We start from the raw sequence: 20,324 nt of genomic DNA on the forward strand, positions 1-20,324 counted from the left end.
CCTTCCGAACGCCTGCACGGACATCCTTGGTTGCCAGGGGAAAGAATTTTATTTTGGCTACCACACTCCAACTATCTCTACTTCCCCCCTCCCTTCCCCTCAGCTGCAGGCTATGTCAGCACTGAAGCAACAGGAAAGAAAATGGCCTCAGGCCAACTCCAGGATTGACAAATGTACGAGATTAAAACTTGGCAATTTCTGTAAAAGAAAAAGGGACTTTGGTTAAATATAGTAAAGAAGACCATATACATTACAACACCTGCTGCAACCATCCTTAAAAGTAATAAGCAAAACATTGAAGCAGCGGGTAGATTTTGCCTTTTAGGATGAATTATCAACAATAAAGGAACCGGCACTCAAACATATGCTGTAGACCAGGGGTGTCGAACTCATTTCATCATAGCAGCATCACATAATGTATCGGGACTTTTTCCCCCTTTGCTAAATCGGGTGGGGGAAGAGCCAGCACATGACGCATCCAGTCTGCAGGCCATAAATTTGACACCCTTGCTGTAGACTATCATTTCGTAGAGAGCAAGAAATGTTTCAGAGAATATTTTAAAATGCAATCCTGTGACAATACTTAAGAGGGCAAGAATTGTGTTTGATTCAACAATAACCCATTAAATCAACAAACTCTCATCCAAGGAAGACATGCTCCTTTCGACTCCCAATGAGCACCCTGTTAAAATTGCCAATATCCACACAAGAACCAAAGAAAAGGCTGCCATCTTGAAATTCCAATTTTTGGAGAAAATGTGAAATGATAACAATCTGAATTTATTTTAAAAAACAGACAGACAAAACAAAAACTGGCATCAAATATGAATGAGTGTTTTAAATGCTTGGGAGATTTCCTGAGCCAGAAGCAAGATCGGTGTCTTATCCAAAGAAGAGACTTTCTGTCATATGAAGAAGACTTAAGTATCACTTTCATTGTCAACCCTGTGGTTGGCATGAGGGTGGCCATTTGCTTTTTCTTTCTTGCTAGCTGCTTCAGTGTTGACAAAGCGTGGAGATGAAGAGGGGGGGTAGTAGAGATGGTGGGGTGCTGAAGCCAAAATAAAATTCTTTCTCCTGGGAAGCAAGGTCATCCGTACAGGTGTGAGGAAGGAGGAGACTGGGATCATCTCGCAAGTGGACTGTGTGCTGATTGGGCCTTGTGACCTGAGCTTTTCTCAGACTCCATGACTGGCTCCTGTTCCTCCTCAACCTCCTCACTGTTTGAATCTGCCACCACATTCACTGGCCACTGGCGGGCCACAACAATGCTACTTGGAAACCTGACATTCACATCACTTGCAATTTTCTTGTGCCTCATCAGTGCTGCAGTGTTGAGGAATCTTTATGAATTACTGAGATTATATTGGTGTTTGCACATCACATGAGCCAAGGTGGCACAGTGGTTAGAGTGCTGAACTGCAACCACTTCAGCTGACTATTATCTGCAGTTCGGCAGTTCAAATCTCACCGGCTCAGGGTTGACTCAGCCTTCCATCCTTCTGAGGTGGGTAAAATGAGGACCCAGACTGGGGGGGGGGGCGCAATATGCTGACTCTGTAAACCGCTTAAAGAGGGCTGAAAGCCCTATGAAGAGGTATATAAGTCTAACTGCTATTGCTATTGCTATCACATCTCTTGTTTCTGGTCTAACAAAAAATATGAGAATCTTGACTGCCCTTCAGGTTCTGCATTGCCTCTAATGATAGTTTGAAGAAAAGAAGGACTAGGGGAGACATGATAGCAGTCTTCCAATATCTCAGGGGTTGCCACAAAGAAGAGGGAATCAAGCTATTCTCCAAAGCACCCGAGGATAGGACAAAAAGCAATGGGTGGAAACTAATCAAGGAGAGAAACAACTTAGAACTGAGGAGAAATTTCCTGACAGTTAGAACAATTAATCAGTGGAACAATTTGTCTCCAGAAGTTGGGAATGTTCCAACACTGGGAGTTTTTTAGCAGAGATTAGACAACCATTTGTCTGAAGTAGTGTAGGGTTTCCTCCCTGAGCAGGAGGTTGGACTAAAAGACCTCCAAGGTCCCTTCCAACTCTGTTATTCTAAGAACGTTGTTTAACCAAAACAAATTTTATGTAAGATGAGAAATTGCTGTAAAAATTAGCACAAAATTGCAATATTAAATCAACTTCCATGGAGAGACTTAAAAAAACAAGAATATTGAGTCTGTTTATTCAGATCTATGTCAGGACCGAGCCAAGCTGAAAGAAAAATTAAATCAAGGAAAAAGTAAGTTCTGTTCTAGCGAAATGAGGCACATGTACACATATTTTTGCCTTACAACCTAACAGTCTATAAAATTGCATGTCTTTATGAGTACATTTTCAGATGTAATGGAACGAATAATAGAATGGCTACTCCCCCAAACAGATTTAAAATTTAGTGCTATGTTAAGCTTTGTGATTCTGAAATATTAGCACCAAAAAGGAATTTGACCTTTCAATTACAGTTCTGGTCACACCCAGAAAGTATTGTATTATATGAACTAATTCATTCACTGAACACTTGCTTTCTGAAACTCTCTGTTTATTTTCAGTATGATCACAAAATTCTACCAGCATGTCCTTTCCTTAGAATTTGCTATAAAGGAGATCAAAGGGGATCCACAAATCTTGTCCAATGTCACACTTGGTCTCCACATATCAGACAGCTTCTATGATACCCATTTATCTGCTTGCATTTGTATGCTTTCAAACTGCTAGATTGGCAGGGGCTGGGATGAGGACAGGAGCTCACCCAGTCACATGAAGCTTGGGTCTTGAACCTGGCTTTCCAGCTGACAAGTCCGGCATCTTAAAAATTCATTTACTTTACATTTACATTACTTGCTACCCCCAAACAGTCAAGACACATAGAATGTCTCTTCGAAATCTCATGGGAGTCAGGGTTCCAAATAGCATCCAAAAATAAATCAGAGTCCAAGGCAAAGTATTGCTCAAAGTTCCAATTTATTAAGAGAGCCATTTTGCCACATCTGGGAAAACCTGAATCTGAAAGCTTCCTGGTTTTCTCCATGCAGTTGAAAGTTCATGATCTTGCCCCCATGCCCACAAGTCTATCACATGGTCCAATCTCCCACTGCCATGCTGGAAGTTCCATCCATCCAATTCTGGGTCAGGTGCAGAGGTGCAGAGGCAAAGGATGACCTTGGCTTTCTAGAAAGAATGTTGTTATGGCTACATAGTATGTGACTCCATACAATCTCCCCTCCTATTTTCCCATAATAGAAAATGCATAGTAGAATAAAAGAAAGCGTGGCAGGCCAAAGACCCAAAATAAAATATGGCTGCAGGCTTGACAATAGGATGGGCAGGCAAACTCAAATGGATATGGTTCCATAAATAAGCCAGAAAAGACTTTGACATTCAAAACCAGCACCTTGAATGGGATCCAACAGCGAACAGTCAACCAATGGAACTCACAGAACAGAGATGCAATATGCATAATTCTGGAAGCACATATAACTTACCTGTAATACAGCATTGTACACCAAGTGAAGCTTCTGAAAACTCTTCAAGGACAGCCCCACTGACTTGGGAGTTTGACTAGGGTTTAAGTGACAAAGAGCCCATCATATCCAGAAACAGAATTCAGGAGTCCATTTTTGTTCCTTAACAAGCTTGCGCTCAATCCAGACAAGACCGAGTGGCTGTTGTGTTTCCCTCCCAAAAATTTGGTTAGTATTCCATCACTCAGGCTGGGGGGTGAAATTCTACGCCCCTCAGACAGGGTTCGCAATTTGGGAGTCCTCCTGGACCCACAGCTGACCTTAGAATATCATTTGTTGACTGTGACCAGGGGGGAATTTGCCCAGGTTCGCCTGGTGCACCAATTGCGTCCCTACCTGAACCGGGAGGCACTCTCAAGAGTCACTCATGCCCTCGTGACCTCAAGACTGGACTACTGCAATGCGCTCTGCATGGGGCAGCCCTTGAAGAGCATTCAGAGACTTCAGCTCATCCAGAATGCAGCTGCGCGAGCGATCGTGGGTGCATCTCGGTACACCCACGTTACACCTATCCTCCGTGAGCTGCACTGGTTACCGATTGGTCTCCGGATACGCTTCAAGGTGCTAGTCGTAACTTATAAAGCCCTTCATGGTATTGGACCTGGGTACTTGAGAGACCGCCTGCTGCCAATTATCTCCCAAAGACCCATTAGATCACACAGAGCATGCCTCCTCCGGGTTCCATCTACCAGCCAATGTCATCTGGCTACTACCCGGGGGAGGGCCTTCTCTGTGGCAGCTCCGGCCCTTTGGAACGAACTCCCCGCAGAGATTCGGACCCTCACCTCTCTCCAGGCCTTCCGAAAAGCCGTTAAAACCTGGATGTGTCGGTAGGCCTGGGGTTGATGAGTGTGGCTGTTGGTTGTTTTTAAATGCCTGTATTCGTAGTTTTTGTGTTCCCCTTTCCTTCCTTGGGTTTGTGCGCCGCCCTGAGTCCCGTCGGGAATAGGGTGGCATATGAATAAAATGAAACCTAAACCTAAACCTAATCCTAACATGAATGACATTGAGTTGGCCGTGCCCATCCTGGCCACGCCCCACACACCCATACCAACCTTGAAGTCAAACTTAATCCTAATGTAGCCCTCAATGAATTCACATTTGACACCCCTGTTCTAGGATGACCTGGACTGAAAGAACAATTACTCGGTGGCCAGCATATGAGATAAGAACTTGGCAATATCAGAGAAAGGTGCATTATTTAATCATTTTTTTTTAATTAATTGGGCCCTGTTTACCCAGGCTTCAGCAGAGTGAAAAAGCATTTAAGGGAAAAAGACAAATAAATCAGCACTGGAGGTCAAGATAAAAAAATATGTATACAACCACTATGTTCTGTGCTTGTTCTCACACAGGTTGTGGTTGTGCTCACATAGATTGGCACAAAGGAGACACATACTGCGAAAGACCAACATGTTAAAGGGATGCTTCATTGAAGCTTCCAGCTATTTTACAAGCAGATAAAGTCATGATAAAACTCGTGTGAAGGATGGTAAGCAAAGCATTCTAAACTATACCTTATAACCTTCCAAATGGGATAATAATAATATAAGAATGGCAAAGAAAAGGAATAATTATGTGAATGTATATCTATAATCTGTATGTAAGAGAACAAATGACAGTAAAAATATATAGCATAATATAGGTAAATAATATCTGGTCATAAGTAGCTAAGTTTAAATAAATAAATAAATGTACATACAAATGGATAACGAATAAGGAGATTATGAATGAAAGATAGAAATGTATAGTAGGGAAAACACTAACTGCAAAGAAACCGATTCGGAACTGTTGTATGATATATGATGGAACTTATTGTTCCTATGTTGTTTTTAATGTTATGTGTATGTTTTTGTTGATGTGTTTATGTGTTTAAAATAAAAAAAAATTATCAAGAAAACTCGTGAAAGCTATGAGGTCCACCTAGACAGGACAAAGTAAAACTTGAAAACTGACCTTCGTTATGTCTACGGAGATTCTCAGTCATTCGGATCTTATTATCCCAAACACGCTTTTTCAAAAGGCAACTGGACTTTCTGGTTTTTCTTTGAAGACATTTCGCTTCTCATCCAAGAAGCTTCTTCAACTCAGGAGAGAGCTGAAGAAGCTTCTTGGATAAGAAGCAAAACACCTTCAAAGAAAAATCAGAAAGTCCAGTCCAGTTGCCTCTTGAAAAAGCACCTTTGAAGTGACCTTCGCTACATTGTTGAATCACTTCTTCAGTAACTGAGAACAAATCTCATTTAGAAAATGGAAGAGAGTGTCAAGCTTGGTAGCGATCTTTGCATTGGGCCTTCTGGCCTGCCACATTTAATGCTGTGGGAAATTCTGAGGGGGGATTATATGGAGTATGGGTAAGATATAGTCAAAATAACATTCTTTTCTCAGAACGTCAAGGCCATCTTGGCCTGCACCTGGAGGAATATGAGCGGGAGGCATCTCCAGTTGGGACGGTGCCTGATTGAACCATGTGATGGTTATCCATCAAACATAACTAAATACATCCTTATCATTGAGCATTATGTGTTCAGGTTACCACTAATATTAATCATCCATAGAGTATACAATACTTATAGTGTAGCATATTCAACTCCAGAAATAGTTTCCCATTGCTAATCCAAGTAGTTATTGAACATTTCTATTGAATTTATTGAATATATATATATATTATTACATCATCATTAGTCCATTTAACATTTAAAAAAATCTTGCTGGTATAACATGGTTGACATAGGATTCAAATCACCCCATTCTTGTACATTGAATACATTATTGTCCTTTGTATGTCATATGAGCAAACACTCTATATACCAACACAGGAGGAAACTATTCGGAAGATAATGGAATGTGCCGAAATGAGTAGACTTACATTTGAAATTAGAGAACAGGACGATGAGCAATTTTATAAGGTATGGGATTTGTTTTACCAATGGTTGGATAAAAAAAAATCTTGGAAATGAAATTGTTTATTAATGTACTACCAGAAAGTTATAGTCATTGTTATGAAAGTTTTTCTTTTGCTATAAAATGGAATTTTGAGGAACTTCAATCCTCAGAGTTTTATTTCGTTGAGGGTGTTACTTGGAACCCTGATGTTAACCTGAATCTCATTTTAAAACTCTAACAGCTCCCTGAACTTTGGGGTGCTGTCCATGGTCCTGAGCCCCTAACATCAACCCAGTGCCCAGTTTTAACTACATAACACGAATGTTGGTTTGGAAAGTTGGAAGGAAGATTGAAAAGTTCTTAATTTTTCTTTCCTAACATCCTTCCCTTTGTATTCATAAAAAGAATGTAAACATAATTTAATTGTTTCGTTTGATTAGTTGGTGCCTGCTATTTAGTTCTGGCCTCAATACGATGATGAAGCATTTGGGGAAAAAGATACATCCCAATAAGCCAGCACTGGAGGACAAGATGGAGAAGATCTCCACAGCCACCATGGCTTTTCCTCTGGTGCTCAGATAAGTTGGAACAAAGGAGATCCACACACTGCAGAAGGCCAACATGCTAAAGGTGATGAACTTGGCTTCATTAAAACTGTCAGGTAAATTACGGGCAAAAAAAGCCACAATAAAGCTGGCAATGGCCAAAAAGCCCAGGTAGCACAGCACACAATAGAACATGAAGATGGAACCTTCATTGCATTGCAGAATCATGGTTTCTGTAAGGGAATTCATGTTTAACTCAGGGTATGGAGGAGATGTTACTAGCCATATAATGCAAAGACCTGCTTGAAGAAGAGAACAAGAGAGGACAATGGCAAGAGACAATCTTTTTCCTACCCATTTTCTCATTGAAGAACCTGGCTTAGTAGCCATGAAAGCTACAACCACGGTAACAGTTTTAGCTAATACACAAGAAACAGCAAGTGAGAAGATGATGCTGAATGCTGGTTGCCGGAAAAGACAGGTTACTCTCCCTGGCTGACCCAGGAATAACAAGGAAGAGATGAAGCAGAGTAAAAGGGCGATAAGGAGTGTGTAAGTGAGGTCCCGGTTGTTGGCCCTGACGATGGGGGTATCTCTACGCTTAAGGAAAATTCCAAGCACACTGGTTGTCACGAGGGAAAAGAAAACAGCAGCTGAAGCCAGACTGATCCCTAAAGGTTCTTCGAAGGACAGGAAACTCGTTGTTTTGTTGAGACATCGATCTTGCTCCATGCTTGGATACTGATCTTCAGGACACATGGAACAATCTTCTGTGTCTGGATTAAAAAAGAAACAGATGGAAACTCCTTGATGTCCTATTTACCACATTTGAAAGTATGTTTTAGGCTATTGCTTGAAGAGTGATATTGATTCTCTCATTAGTTGTTTGTGCACCAGTGGTGGGTTCCTACTGGTTTGGACTGGTTCAGCCGAACCAGTAGTGGTCTGGCAGTTTGGGTCACTGGAACCGGCAGCGATCCAGGCCTACCATGCCCCTGAACCAGTTCCCTGGATAGTGCCATCAGCGGTGCAATCTTGTTTTTCAGTTCTGCATGTACGCAGAAAAAAATTAATTGCACAAATTTATTTATTTATTTCATTTTTTTAACGTTTTGCACATGCACAGACCTATTTATGGGTGCACCAAACAGGCAGTAATGCTGGCAGCAACCCATCCCTGTTTTGCACCTATATTAACAAAATAACAGAGTTAGAAGGGACCTTAGAGGTCTTCTAGTCCAATACCCTGTTCAAGCAGGAGAATCTATATCATTTCAGACAAATGGCTACATAATCTCTTCTTAAAAACCTCCAGTGTTGGAGCGCTCTCAACTTCTGGAGGTAAGTGATTCTATTGGTTAATTGTTTTGTTAGGAAATTAGTTCTAGGTGGGATCTCTCCTTGATTAATTTTGATCCATTGTTTCTTGTCACTTGACCATTAGTTGGTCTGATTCTTGTAGAGAGCTTAATCTTGAAATGCATTTTTATTCTCATTTCAATTGCCTTAATCTCCTTGTTTCTCTGGCACCTGATATGAATAACCACAACAAATTATATCTTTTGAGAAAACAATGTCTTTGCAGGAGGGAGCCGAGGTGGCGCAGTGGTTAAATGCAGCGCTGCAGGCTACTTCAGCTGACTGCAGTTCTGCAGTTCGGCTGTTTAAATCTCACCGGCTCAGGGTTGACTCAGCCTTCCATCCTTCCGAGGTGGGTAAAATGAGGACCCAGATTGTTGGGGGCAATATGCTGACTCTGTAAACCGCTTAGAGAGGGCTGAAAGCCCTATGAAGCGGTATATAAGTCTAACTGCTATTGCTATTGCTATTTGCAGCTTAAAGTTCTCAAAATTTGTAGGATGTCAAAACTGACCTATCTTGGTTGAAATCTTCCCCTGTGGACACAAAACACAATCGTAGCAGCAGAAGCTTTTCTCTTCAGATTTTCTCTTCCAATATCCAGGGTGACAGTATTCATTGCACAGAGAAACTGGAAGAACCTGCTCATAAAATGAAAAAAAAAAAGATTGCAGAAATAGTTGCTAGGATTTTCATCGACTGAAAATAGAGATAGTTAACTAGTTATAAAGAAAATCATGGTCAGCATGGAACACTTGGAGGCATTTAAATTTTTCCATTTAAGGAAGTTGTAAAACAATAAGCGTTCAACATACCGTATTTTTCAGAGTATAAGACACTCTTGAGTATAAGACACACATTAGTTAGTGGGGAGGAAAATGAGAAAAAAAATTCTGCCTCTGCCTACCTGCCTCCATTGGTATTCATCTGGGTCGCTTCCTTGCAGAAAACACAAACAGGCTGGTCAGCTTCAGCACATTATTGCAGCCTGATTCAACATGAGCAGCTGATTGGTGGGTGGATCAGCCTCACAGAATACCCCCCAATCAACTCTTCCAGGCGGTGGAGATCGCCACAGCCCATCGCCACCTCCCCATTTTTTACCTCTGTGCATCACATTTGTAGCCCCCGCATGCTGTTTTAGACCCACTCCATCATCCTAGCACATTGCTGCCAATAGTTGCCTCTGCGTGTTGCATTTTCAACCTGAGCATGCCCCGTTTTTGGCCTTTGCACATTGCATTTTCAGCCAGTTCCAGGCGCTGTCAATCCCTTCCACCTGGAATGGATCTGAAACGGAGCATGCTGAGGTCGAAAACAAGATGTGCAGAGGTCAAAAACGTGACCCGCGGAGGCAGCAATCAGCGGCAATCAGCAGCAATCGGCAGCAATCAGTGGTGGTGCTGTGGCGACCCCTGCCGCCTGGAACGGGTTTAAAATGGAGTGTGCAGAGACTGAAAACATGACACACGAAGGCCAAAAAAGCCCAAAATGTGGGGGGCGATGGGTGGGCAGGGTTTCAATAACATTCACTGTATAAGAAGCACAGACATTTCCACTCACTTTTAAGGGGTGGGAAGTGTGTCTTATACTCCAAAAAATATGGTATATGTAGGCCCTTACCTGATTAAAACCTCTCTGCCATTCAATCTGGTGTTCATTAATGATCAATTCATTTCCATAAGATGCATCGGGATCTAGTCTTCCAACTTTCACACTCTGGATAGACTTGTTTGGAAAAACGATCACGTTGATGAGGTCAAATCCTCCTGCGACTTCCCTCTTCTCATTGAAGGAGATTCCCTCTCCTGCTGAGTTGTTGAAAGAAATGCCTTGAAGAAATGGATGGAGCTACTTGAAAAGAAAGCCATGGAGTTGAAATAACAATAGTGAAAGAAATCAACATTAGACAGTCTGTGTTCCATTTCTGAGGTTCTTTATGCAGTTTTACTGGATCAAATGTGAAATCAAAACAAAAAAGTTTGCATTTCTGGAAGAGCCAAGGTGGCGCAGTGGTTAAATGCAGCACTGCAGGCTACTGCTAGATCAGCAGGTCAGCGGTTCAAATCTCACCGGCTCAGGGTTGACTCAGCCTTCCATCCTTCCGAGGTGGGTAAAATGAGGACCCAGATTGTTGGGGGCAATATGCTGACTCTCTGTAAACCGCTTAGAGAGGCCTGAAAGGCCTATGAAGCGGTATATAAGTCTACTGCTATTGCTATTGCTATTGCATTGTAAAGGATTTCCAGTTTTGCAGGACACAATCTGGGTTGGTCACCAGGAAGAGAATTTTTGCCTCCTGAGCTTTCCGACTCATGCTGGAGCCCATCCTCAGGGGGACAACTCTCTAGCAGAGTGTGTCATATTCTGCTCGGACCAAAGCTTCCCAAAAGCATGAAACAAACTCCTTTTCCCATCAAAAAATTCTTTTATTAATTGACTGTGAATTCTGCTCATTCACAGCCAGTAAAGTCTTTCTTTTTTCTTTTTCAATATATTTTTATTATTTTTACATTTAAAACAATGCAGTACCGCGAAGTCGAAGTGACCATACATTCACATTATATGCAGCTAGTGTCAACCCTTAACAATTAGCCTACTTAATACATTGTCTATCCTTCTGTCCAATCACAATATATACAGTTTGTTCGAGTCTTGTCACCTTGTCTTATACCAGTCATAAAATCTGTTCCAGACTTCAAAATATTCTGATTCCCCTTTATTTTTAAGTTCAAGAGTGAACCTATCTGCTTCCGCACAGGCCAACACTTTTCTGATTATATCTAGCTCTGATGGTGTATTTTCTTTTTTCCAATATTGTGCATAAGTTATGCATGCCGCAGTTAGTACATGTATAATTAAATAAAGTGTCTCTTTCTTAAACCCCTCCGGTATTACACCTAGGAGAAAAATTTCAGGTTTAAACAAGATTTGGTCTCCCACCATTTGTTCTAATCATGATTGAATCATTTTCCAATATTTTTTTTGCCTCATCGCACGTCCACCACATATGATAAAAAGTGCCTGGTGTTTTTTTACACGTCCAACAATTTGGGGCCAGATTTTTAAACATTTTGGATTAGGTGGTGCAATCTTCCTTCTGGAGAAAGTTAACTGCAATTTCACGGGTACAGAGAAGATCATTAAGTCTTTTTTTAAAAAAAAAAATCCTATGTCAACGTTTTAAGTAATACCTCCCATTGCAGAGTAATACTTCCTTCCGAGGTAGATTGATTCTTCAAAGAACAGCGTTATTGGGAAATATTGTCTTGGCACAACTGGTGGGAAGCCAACTCTAAATGTTCCTGGGCTTTCCAACACATTAAAAAAGTAAAGATTCCCTGTTTTCCCAAAACAATAAATCATGTTGTCCAATCTTGGATACTGGATGGTTGCCTAGCTATGTCTCACTTCCTCCTCTGGACAGCCACCTGTTGGAATGTCCCTGACTCATCGGAGAGCTATGTTGTTGTGACTACAAACCCACATCTCTCTCTACACCCCGCTTCAGCTCCAATCAGTGTCAGCCTGAAGTCATGTGCAAAGAAACCCCAATAGGACTCCCCCCCCCCCCCAGAAAGGAAAACAGGCCACAGCTAGGTCAGCTTCTGGCCTGACATCATAGATATTCGAACAACATATTAATTAAGCCTTAGCTCATTTTGTAAGCTAACCAGTGGTGGGTTGCATATTTCATTACCACCATTTTGCCGTGCATGTGCTTTGCTCATGCACACACCTGCGCATGTGCCCGCCCTAAAAAACCATGCCTAAATAGGATGGCATTTCCGCTACCGGTTTCGACAAACAGGTTCGAAGCGGCTGAATACCACCTCTGTAGATGCGCGCGTGCACGCACGCACACACGTATATTCTCATTTGGGTCTTGTTCTTTATCTCTCAGGCATCAGGGTTGAGTGATCTGGGAGTTGGGAGTGGGAGTTGTGTGACTAACTCCTCTTTTGCTTTAGTCGTGAATAAATATGGATATCCCTCCATATTCCAGAGCCAGTACAAACCTGGAAGAGAGTATAATTGTTCCAAGTGTTTTTTCCCCCTTCTTTTGCAGAGTAAATATTAAAAGCAATCCAATTTTCAATAAATCTTTCTCCCCTGTAGGAAAACCTAGTCATTTTCTGGGGGAATACCAGAAATATTCCAGCTGAATCAGTGGTGGGATTCAGCCAGTTCGCACCTATTCAGGAGAACCTGTTGTTAACTTTCTAAGAAGTTCAGAGAACCGGTTTTTGGAAGAAATCTCCTTTTTCCCCCCACTTTAAAGGGCTAATCCTGTAAGGAAGGAAGGAAGGAAACATTCTGGTGTTGTTTGTAGCCTAATCTTAAGTGCCCTGCTTACAGAAACTGCCTCTCCGGTTAACCCTTATGACATTATAACAGCTAAGGTGAAGCACCCATCAACCTGAGTGATGTTGAGTTGGCCATGCCCAACCAGTCATATGACCACTGAGCCATGCCTACCCAGCTGGTCATTAGGACAGAGAACCGGGTGTTAAATTATTATTATCACCACTGAGCTGAATGCCCCCTCTGTAGCTAACTTATTCTTTACAAAATTCTTCACTGAAAAGAAAGAAAGTTTGTTGGAGAAATGTTACCTTAAACGGTTGCAGTTCTGGAGATTCAGCCACTTTATCCACCAAAACTTTTCTCAAATTGGATCTTCTGACTAGCATGCTGTGCAAAGAATGAGCCACAGCATAAACCCCATTGTAGATGCTGTAGCTGTGCCCGTTTACCTGTAATTGAAACAGAGATTCCGGAAGGCTTCCCAGTCCTTCTTCCCCAGTGCATTCTTGGCTTCCCAATGATGACAGTCTTGAATCAGGAAAGAAACAGTCAAAAGCTTGCTCCCAAAAATGGTTTCGAAATCCATCTCTTTGCCCTGCATGAGGTTTTATGGACCGGAGAAATTCCTCGAATTCCAGATTTTCCCTGGAATGGATTTGAAAGGCAATGGCCCCATCATAAAACTGGAGGTTCCATTCCCTTTGGGTTCCTGTTAATGTAAAATCGATTTGGCTGGTGGTGATCCACACCTTGCTTAAAAATGCATTTCCCCGATTTGCAGCTTCCCATACAGATTTGAGAGCTGTCAACCAGGCTAACGTCAAAGATTCTCCATAGATGATGTAGGCGTTGGTTTTAACGTCTGTGAAATGTGTATAAAACTCAGCCATGATATCATTAAATTCACCCAGGTCATCCAAACGCAATAACTTTGGAAATCTTTGTACAAAAGATAAACAGATTCCCTGCTGGAAAAACAAAAGCTCCAATTTCTGCAGAAAATGTTCTCCACTCTCGGTGTCCGCAGCAAAGAGCCCAATCCATTTCCATCCAAAATGCTGAAGCAATCGGATTATCCCGATATACTGAGGAACTTCATTTGGAGCCATAAAGTAAAGTGAAGATGATTGACTGGTATCAATTTCTCCCATAGGAAATGATCCATATGTCAGCTAAAAAACAACAACACCGAGCCATGAAGTTAAGGAGGGGTTTTTGTTTTGCTTATGCATTTTTATAGAACACTAGCTGATAAACCAGTGTTTATAGATGTTGAAGCGATTGTGTGACAGGGAGCCATTGAGAGGGGCTTTCACCCCCACTATTCCCATGCCCATTATCTCTGCCCTCTCCCTTCTCCCTCCCATGCGCTCCTGTTTTTCACAGTCTACAATGGTACTTTGCCCCAAATACATCAGGCACTTCCCCATTGATCCACTGGAGGGCGAACATCACGGCTGGCTTTCCAGAGGAAGCTGTGAAGGAAGTGATATCATGAACAATTGCTACTCTAGGACACTGCACTCGCTCTCCTTAATGGCCCAGGCATTCTAGAGTTATGCTGGAACACACACACACACACACACACACACACACACACACACACACACACACACACACACACAAACCAGTATTGGTTTCCAGAGGGTAAGTCATCTGTGTACCAAGTTTGGTTGAAATTGCTTGAGGGACTCCAGAGTTATGCTGGAACATACATACATACATACATACATACATACATACATACATACATACATACATACATACATACAGCCTTTTTTATAATATAAAAATAATATATATATATATAATATAATAATATAATATAATACAATACAATATCATAAATATAATATAATAAATACAATACAATACAATACAATACAATACAATACAATACAATACAATACAATATAATATAATAGTATATAATGCAAAATTGGATAGATAGATGAGAGTTTAGTCCTTATCCACAACTTCTCAATTTTTTGAAAATGTAGATACATTTCTGGAAAATCCTTGTTTCATTCAACCTAACAGGAAATGTGTTAAAATGGCAGCAACAATTTTAACACAACACAACAGGGGCTCAACCTATTCTCCAAAGAAGCAGAAGACAGGAAAAGAAGCAATGGATGGAAACTAATCAAGGAGAGATGCAACCTAGAACTAAGGAAGAATTTCCTGACAGCAAGAACAACAACAAGTCAGTGGAACAACTTGCCTCCAGAAGTTTTGAATTCTCCAACACTGGAAGTTTTTAAGAAGAGGTTGGACAACCATTTGTCTGAAGTGGTGTAGGGTTTCGTCCCTGAACAGGGGGTTGGACTAGAAGACCTCCAAGGTCCCTTCCAACTCTGTTATTCTGTTATGTATTCACTATGAAATCTAATTTTGATTTTGAGTCACTTAAATCTTAGTTGAGATTTATGAGAATGAACACTAAACAAGGCTCTTGGTTATCCTTAATCACTTGATCAATCTTTTAATCAATTAAGACGTACAGGTTAAATCCCCTAGACCCACCTGTGGAATCTTGGAAAAATCTACCATGTCTGCTACATGGGATGAAGTATCTGAGCCAAGTCCTCCGATGATGGCCATGAGATTTTTCCTGGTGCCACATCTGTAGTTGGGGACAAACGTATGTGTTTTGAAGACCATGTCCAGAGTGGTCCGATAAGTCATCTTTGGATTATTGTAGCTGTCATAGATATGAAAGCCGAAGGTAACATTGGGCAAGATTTGTGGGTTCTCACTGATCTCCTTCACAGCGAAGGCTAAGCAAAGGACATGCTGGTAAAATTTTGTGATGAGACTGCAAATAAAGAAAGTCTTCAGGAAATAATTCTACAATGCATAGAACAGTATTGAAAAAAAATAGTGGTTTCTGCCCAAGATTGGAATTAGATTTTTACAATATAGTGCCAATGTATCTAATCTATTAAACACTTTCAGCTATAGTTTATATCAGGGGTAGTCAACCTTTTTATACCTACCGCCCACTTTTGTATCTCTGTTAGTAGTAAAATTTTCTAACCGCCCACCAGTTCCACAGTAATGATGATTTTATGAAAACCTAATGAAAATAGCAATAGCAATAGCAGTTAGACTTATATACCGCTTCATAGGGCTTTCAGCCCTCTCTAAGCAGTTTACAGAGTCAGCATATTGCCCCCAACAACAATCCGGGTCCTCATTTTACCCACCTTGGAAGGATGGAAGGCTGAATCAACCCTGAGCCGGTGAGATTTGAACACCCGAACTGCAGAACTGCAGTCAGCTGAAGTAGCCTGCAGTGCTGCATTTAACCACTGCGGCTCCTTAAAATGTTTTTAAATAATGCTATGATTTTTTTTTAAATGTCAATTAAATTTTAAAAAAGGAAAGTGTTTCAGCATCGGACAAAACCCCTACCGCCCACCCTGAAAGCTGGAATGCCCACTAGTGGGTGGTAGGGACCAGGTTGACTACCACTGGTCTATATAATATTTATAATTGATTCCATATTTCATTTACAGAATATTGCTCCTAGTAACAAATACTTAGAATAAAGTTTTGGGATTTTAATGCAATGTTCAATGGTAAGAACTGTCTGTAGATATGTTCTAAATGTATTCCACTTTTTTTTTCTTTACCTCTTCTTAATAAAAAACAGTTGCATGAATTGGGAAGGGCCAGTCTAGAGAAAAGGCCTAGGGGAGGCATGATAGCAGTATTCCAGTATTTGAGAGGATGCCGCAAAGAAGAGGGAGTCAACTGATTTTCCAAAGCACCAGGCAAGACAAGAAGCAATGGATGGAAACTGATCAAGGAGAGAAACAACTTGGAAATAAGGAGTAACTTCCTCACTGTGGGGACTATCTATCTATCTATCTATCTATCTATCTATCTATCTATCTATCTATCTATCTATCTATCTATCTATTTATTAGACTTCTATACTGCTTCATAGGGCTATCAGCCCTCTCTAAGCGGTTTACAAATTTTTTAGCAAATTGAGTCAGCAACTTGTCCCCACAGTCTGGGTCCTCATTTCACCCACCTCGGAAGGATGGAAGGCTGAGTCGACCTTGAGCCGGTGAGATTTGAACCGCTGAACTGCAGATCACAGTCAGCTAAAGTGGCCTGCAGTACTGCACCCTAACCACTGCGCCACCTTGGCTCTTAACCTTGTGAAGAGCTTGGCCTCAGAAGTTGTAGATGTTTCATCACTGGAGGCTTTTAAGAAAAAACTGGAAAGCCACCTTTCTGAAATGGCATAGGGTCTTCTGGTTGAACAGGGAGTTAGAAGCTCTAAAGCTCTAAATTCTATTCTATTCTAGAAATTAAACAACAGGCTGAAAAGTACAATTACAAGTCTGCTAATCTATTCTAGTCTTCCAATGTCTTTTGCATCCTGCAAAATTTTCAGTTTGACTCTTGGTTTCTTGACCTGCCTAAAATCTTGACCTGCGTTAAAAATCTAAAGAAATCTTTTTGTCATTGTTTAAAAGGTGTGTTATTTGAAAGTGGCATAAACTGGTTAAGCAAAGGGTTGGACTAGAAGCTCCCTTCCAGCTCTACGCGGATTGATTGAAGATGAACTATTCATTCTCCTTTGCTAGCTAATTTTCATAGACCTGCAAAAGAATATAGCAAAAATGAAACAAGTTCAAAAATGAAACATGTTTCCCCAAGAAAATATGAACTGGGATCTGAAAGAGACACCTACAACAATAGAAAACAATTTTCTACAACAATAGAAAAAAAAAGGAAGGGAACAAGGAAGGAAAGGAGGGGAGGAAGGAAGTAGAGAATGGAGGGATGAAGGAAAGGAAAGGAGGGGAGGGTAGAAGAGAGAGGAAGAGAAGGAGAGATAGTAGGAGAGGAAGAAGAAGTGTGGAGGAGAGGTAAGGGAAGAAGAAAGATGTAAGGGAAGGTGGCTGGAAGGGAGAGAAAAAGACGAAGAGGAGGGAGGAAGAGAAAGAAAGAGTAGGAGAGAAGGTAGGAAGGAGAAGAAAAAGGGTAGGAGTAGGGAAGAGGGAAGGGAAGGAGGAAGGGGATGGAGAGGAGGAAGGAAGGAAGTAGAGAAGGAAGGGAAGGAGAAAAGAAAGAGAAAACAAGGTGGTGTCTTATCAGGTGCGAAGGATGGTAAACAAAGCAATTTAAACTATACCTTATAACCTTTCAAATGGAATAATAATAATATAAGAATGGCAAAGAAAAAGAATAATTATGTGAATGTATATCTATAACTGTATGTAAGAGAATAAATGACAGTAAAAATATAAAGCATAATATAGGTAAATAATATTTGGTCATAAGTAGCTAAGTTTAAATAAATAAAGAAATGTACATAAAAATGGATAACGAATAAGGAGATTATGAATGATAGATAGAAATGCATAGTAGGGAAAACACTAACAGCAAAGAAACTGATTCGGAACTGCAATATGATATACGATGGAACTTATTGTTCCTATGTTCTTTTTAAGTTATGTGTTTGTTTTTGTTGATGTGCTTATGTGTTTAAAATAAAAATTTATAAATATAAAAAAAATGAAACAAGCTGTTCCCTATTGCTTTGATTAATGTAGCATTAGAGTTAGGATGGCGCCGTAAGGAATCGGTGGGTGATGATACTGTGGAAGAAAAGCTAGTACGTCTATTAGTTAAGACACATGGCAGTAAAACACAGGCTAGGAGGAAGGGAAAAACAGAGGCTGATAGACAAGTTCATTCAGAAGCACTCAACGAGGTGACCTTCCCTGCACAGATAACAAAGGCAAAATGCTGGAGAATAACAATAGCAGTAGCAATAGCAATAGCAGTTAGACTTATATACCGCTTCATAGGGCTTTCAGCCCTCTCTAAGCAGTTTACAGAGTCAGCATATTGCCCACAACAATCCGGGTCCTCATTTTACCCACCTTGGAAGGATGGAAGGCTGAGTCAACCCTGAGCCAGTGAGATTTGAACAGCCGAACTGCAGAACTGCAGTCAGCTGAAGTAGCCTGCAGTGATGCATTTAACCACTGCGCCACCTCGGCTCCTAGGTCCTACAGTAGCAATAGTCCAGACTGAAAGCATCCTGGCCAGGAGTGGTATTCACTTACCTTCCCTACTCACTCACAAATGTGAGCGCGTTTGCACACTTGCCCTCTCCATGAATGAGCTTGGCCTTCCACACATGCGCTTTGGCTTGAAAACGTGCCTAAATAGCATGACATGGAGCCAGGGTGGGTGGGCAGACCCACCCCCGATTTCCACTACCGGTTCAGGTGAACCGATCCGAACTGGCTGAATACCACCTCTGGTCCTGGCCCCCAATGCCCACTCACTGCAGTCCAAACTGGACTTTCGGGAATTGGCTTAAGAACCAACTAGAAACTTCAAGGGAGACCAACAGCTTAGGCTGCAGTGTGGAATTCATCAGAATCTTTGGAAAACTAATTCCGCAGTAAGTGACTTAGTTGAGAATGAAGAATCCTTGTTTCTCCTGTAAGTTTTTTTCATTACTTCAAACATACTTCATTATAATTTCAGATAAAAGTTTTCAAATTTCAGATATGTATTCCTTGAGCATCATGTAGTAGTTCCTTGACCAATACCAAGTAGTAATACCATGTAGTAATACCAAGACTGTATTACTATTCTTCTTGTCATCCTTACTAGTGCTTATCTCTTCCCTTTAATGCCTATATCCATGTTGCTTATATCTTTACAACTTATATTGTTTCTTAATATCATTGCTTATTAGTATCCTATGACAATCACTAAGGGTTGTATCCTATGAGTCTTGATGAATATATTTTATTATTTTCTTTATGTATACTGAGAGCATATGCACCAAAGACAAATTCCTTGTGTCTCCAATCACACTTGGCCAATAAAGAATTCTATATATCTATTTTATGTTTTATGCAACTATCCTTTCTAAAGTTATTCAGCTATAATCTTTTCAGTTATAAAGAGCACTGAAGATAAATTTGTAATTCTGCCTTTCAAATAAACTTTGTTTGAAATTAGATGTTGATGCTCTTCCCCCCCCCAAAAAAATAAAAAATCAGTAAATTCTATTCTTATTTTACTCAGTAGACTGAGGATATCTTTTAAATATCTTCTTCATTTTATTAAATCCCTGTGTCTTAGAGATTTGTAATCTAACAATTTATATTGAATATTGGGCATTGGGCGCTATCTAACAAAATGAAATTCAATGGTGAAAAGAGTAAGGTTCCAAATTTAGGCAAGAAAAATGAAATGCACAGATACAGTATAGGTGATACCTTGCTCAATAGTAGTAACTGTGAGAGGGATCTTGGAGTCCTAGTGGACAACCATTTAAATAGGAGCCAGCTGTGTGCATCAGCTGCCAAAAAAGCCAACACAGTTCTAGGCTGCATCAACAAAGGGATAGAATCAGGATCACATGAAGTGTTAATACTACTGGTAAGGCCACACTTGGAATACTGCACTCAGTTTTGGTCACCACAATGTAGAAAAGATGTGGAGACTCTAGAAAGAGTGCAAAGAAGAGCAACAAAGATGATGAGGGGATTGGAGGCTAAAACATATGAAGAACAGTTGCAGGAACTGGTTATGTCTAGTTTAATGAAAAGAAGGACTAGGGGAGACATGATACCAGTGTTCCAATATCTCAGTGGCTGCCACAAAGAAGAAGGAGTCAAGCTCTTCTCCAAAGCACCTGAGGGTAGG

The 20,324-nt window shown here is 40.8% G+C and overlaps 1 protein-coding gene across 1 annotated transcript; it reads right to left on the minus strand.

The window, feature by feature from the left end:
- Positions 1-6,830: 6,830 nt before the first annotated feature.
- LOC148046840 (vomeronasal type-2 receptor 26-like) lies at positions 6,831-15,434 on the minus strand. Its single transcript, XM_087715002.1, has 5 exons — positions 15,124-15,434; positions 12,932-13,754; positions 9,939-10,166; positions 8,830-8,956; positions 6,831-7,732 (listed from the first exon to the last, which is right to left on the minus strand). The coding sequence occupies exons 1-5, from the start codon at positions 15,309-15,311 to the stop codon at positions 6,831-6,833; spliced, it is 2,268 nt and encodes a 755-aa protein (XP_087571128.1). The 5' UTR covers positions 15,312-15,434.
- Between the last annotated feature and the right edge of the window lie 4,890 nt (positions 15,435-20,324).

Source organism: Thamnophis sirtalis, unplaced genomic scaffold, assembly GCF_051295495.1.
Source record: "Thamnophis sirtalis isolate CommonGarterSnake01/CBP01778 unplaced genomic scaffold, rThaSir2_p1.2 scaffold_4, whole genome shotgun sequence".
NCBI lineage: Eukaryota > Metazoa > Chordata > Lepidosauria > Squamata > Natricidae > Thamnophis > Thamnophis sirtalis.

Excerpts from the sequence above, each read along its gene's own strand:
- LOC148046840 (XM_087715002.1), bottom strand. The coding sequence starts at position 15,311 with ATGACTTATCGGACCACTCTGGACATGGTCTTCAAAACACATACGTTT. Across the intron at positions 13,755-15,123 it reads CTAGGGGATTTAACCTGTAC|TCAATCATCTTCACTTTACT; the intron begins GTCTTAATTGAT and ends AATTGATACCAG. Across the intron at positions 8,957-9,938 it reads GGCAGAGAGGTTTTAATCAG|GTTCTTCCAGTTTCTCTGTG; the intron begins GTAAGGGCCTAC and ends TTTTATGAGCAG.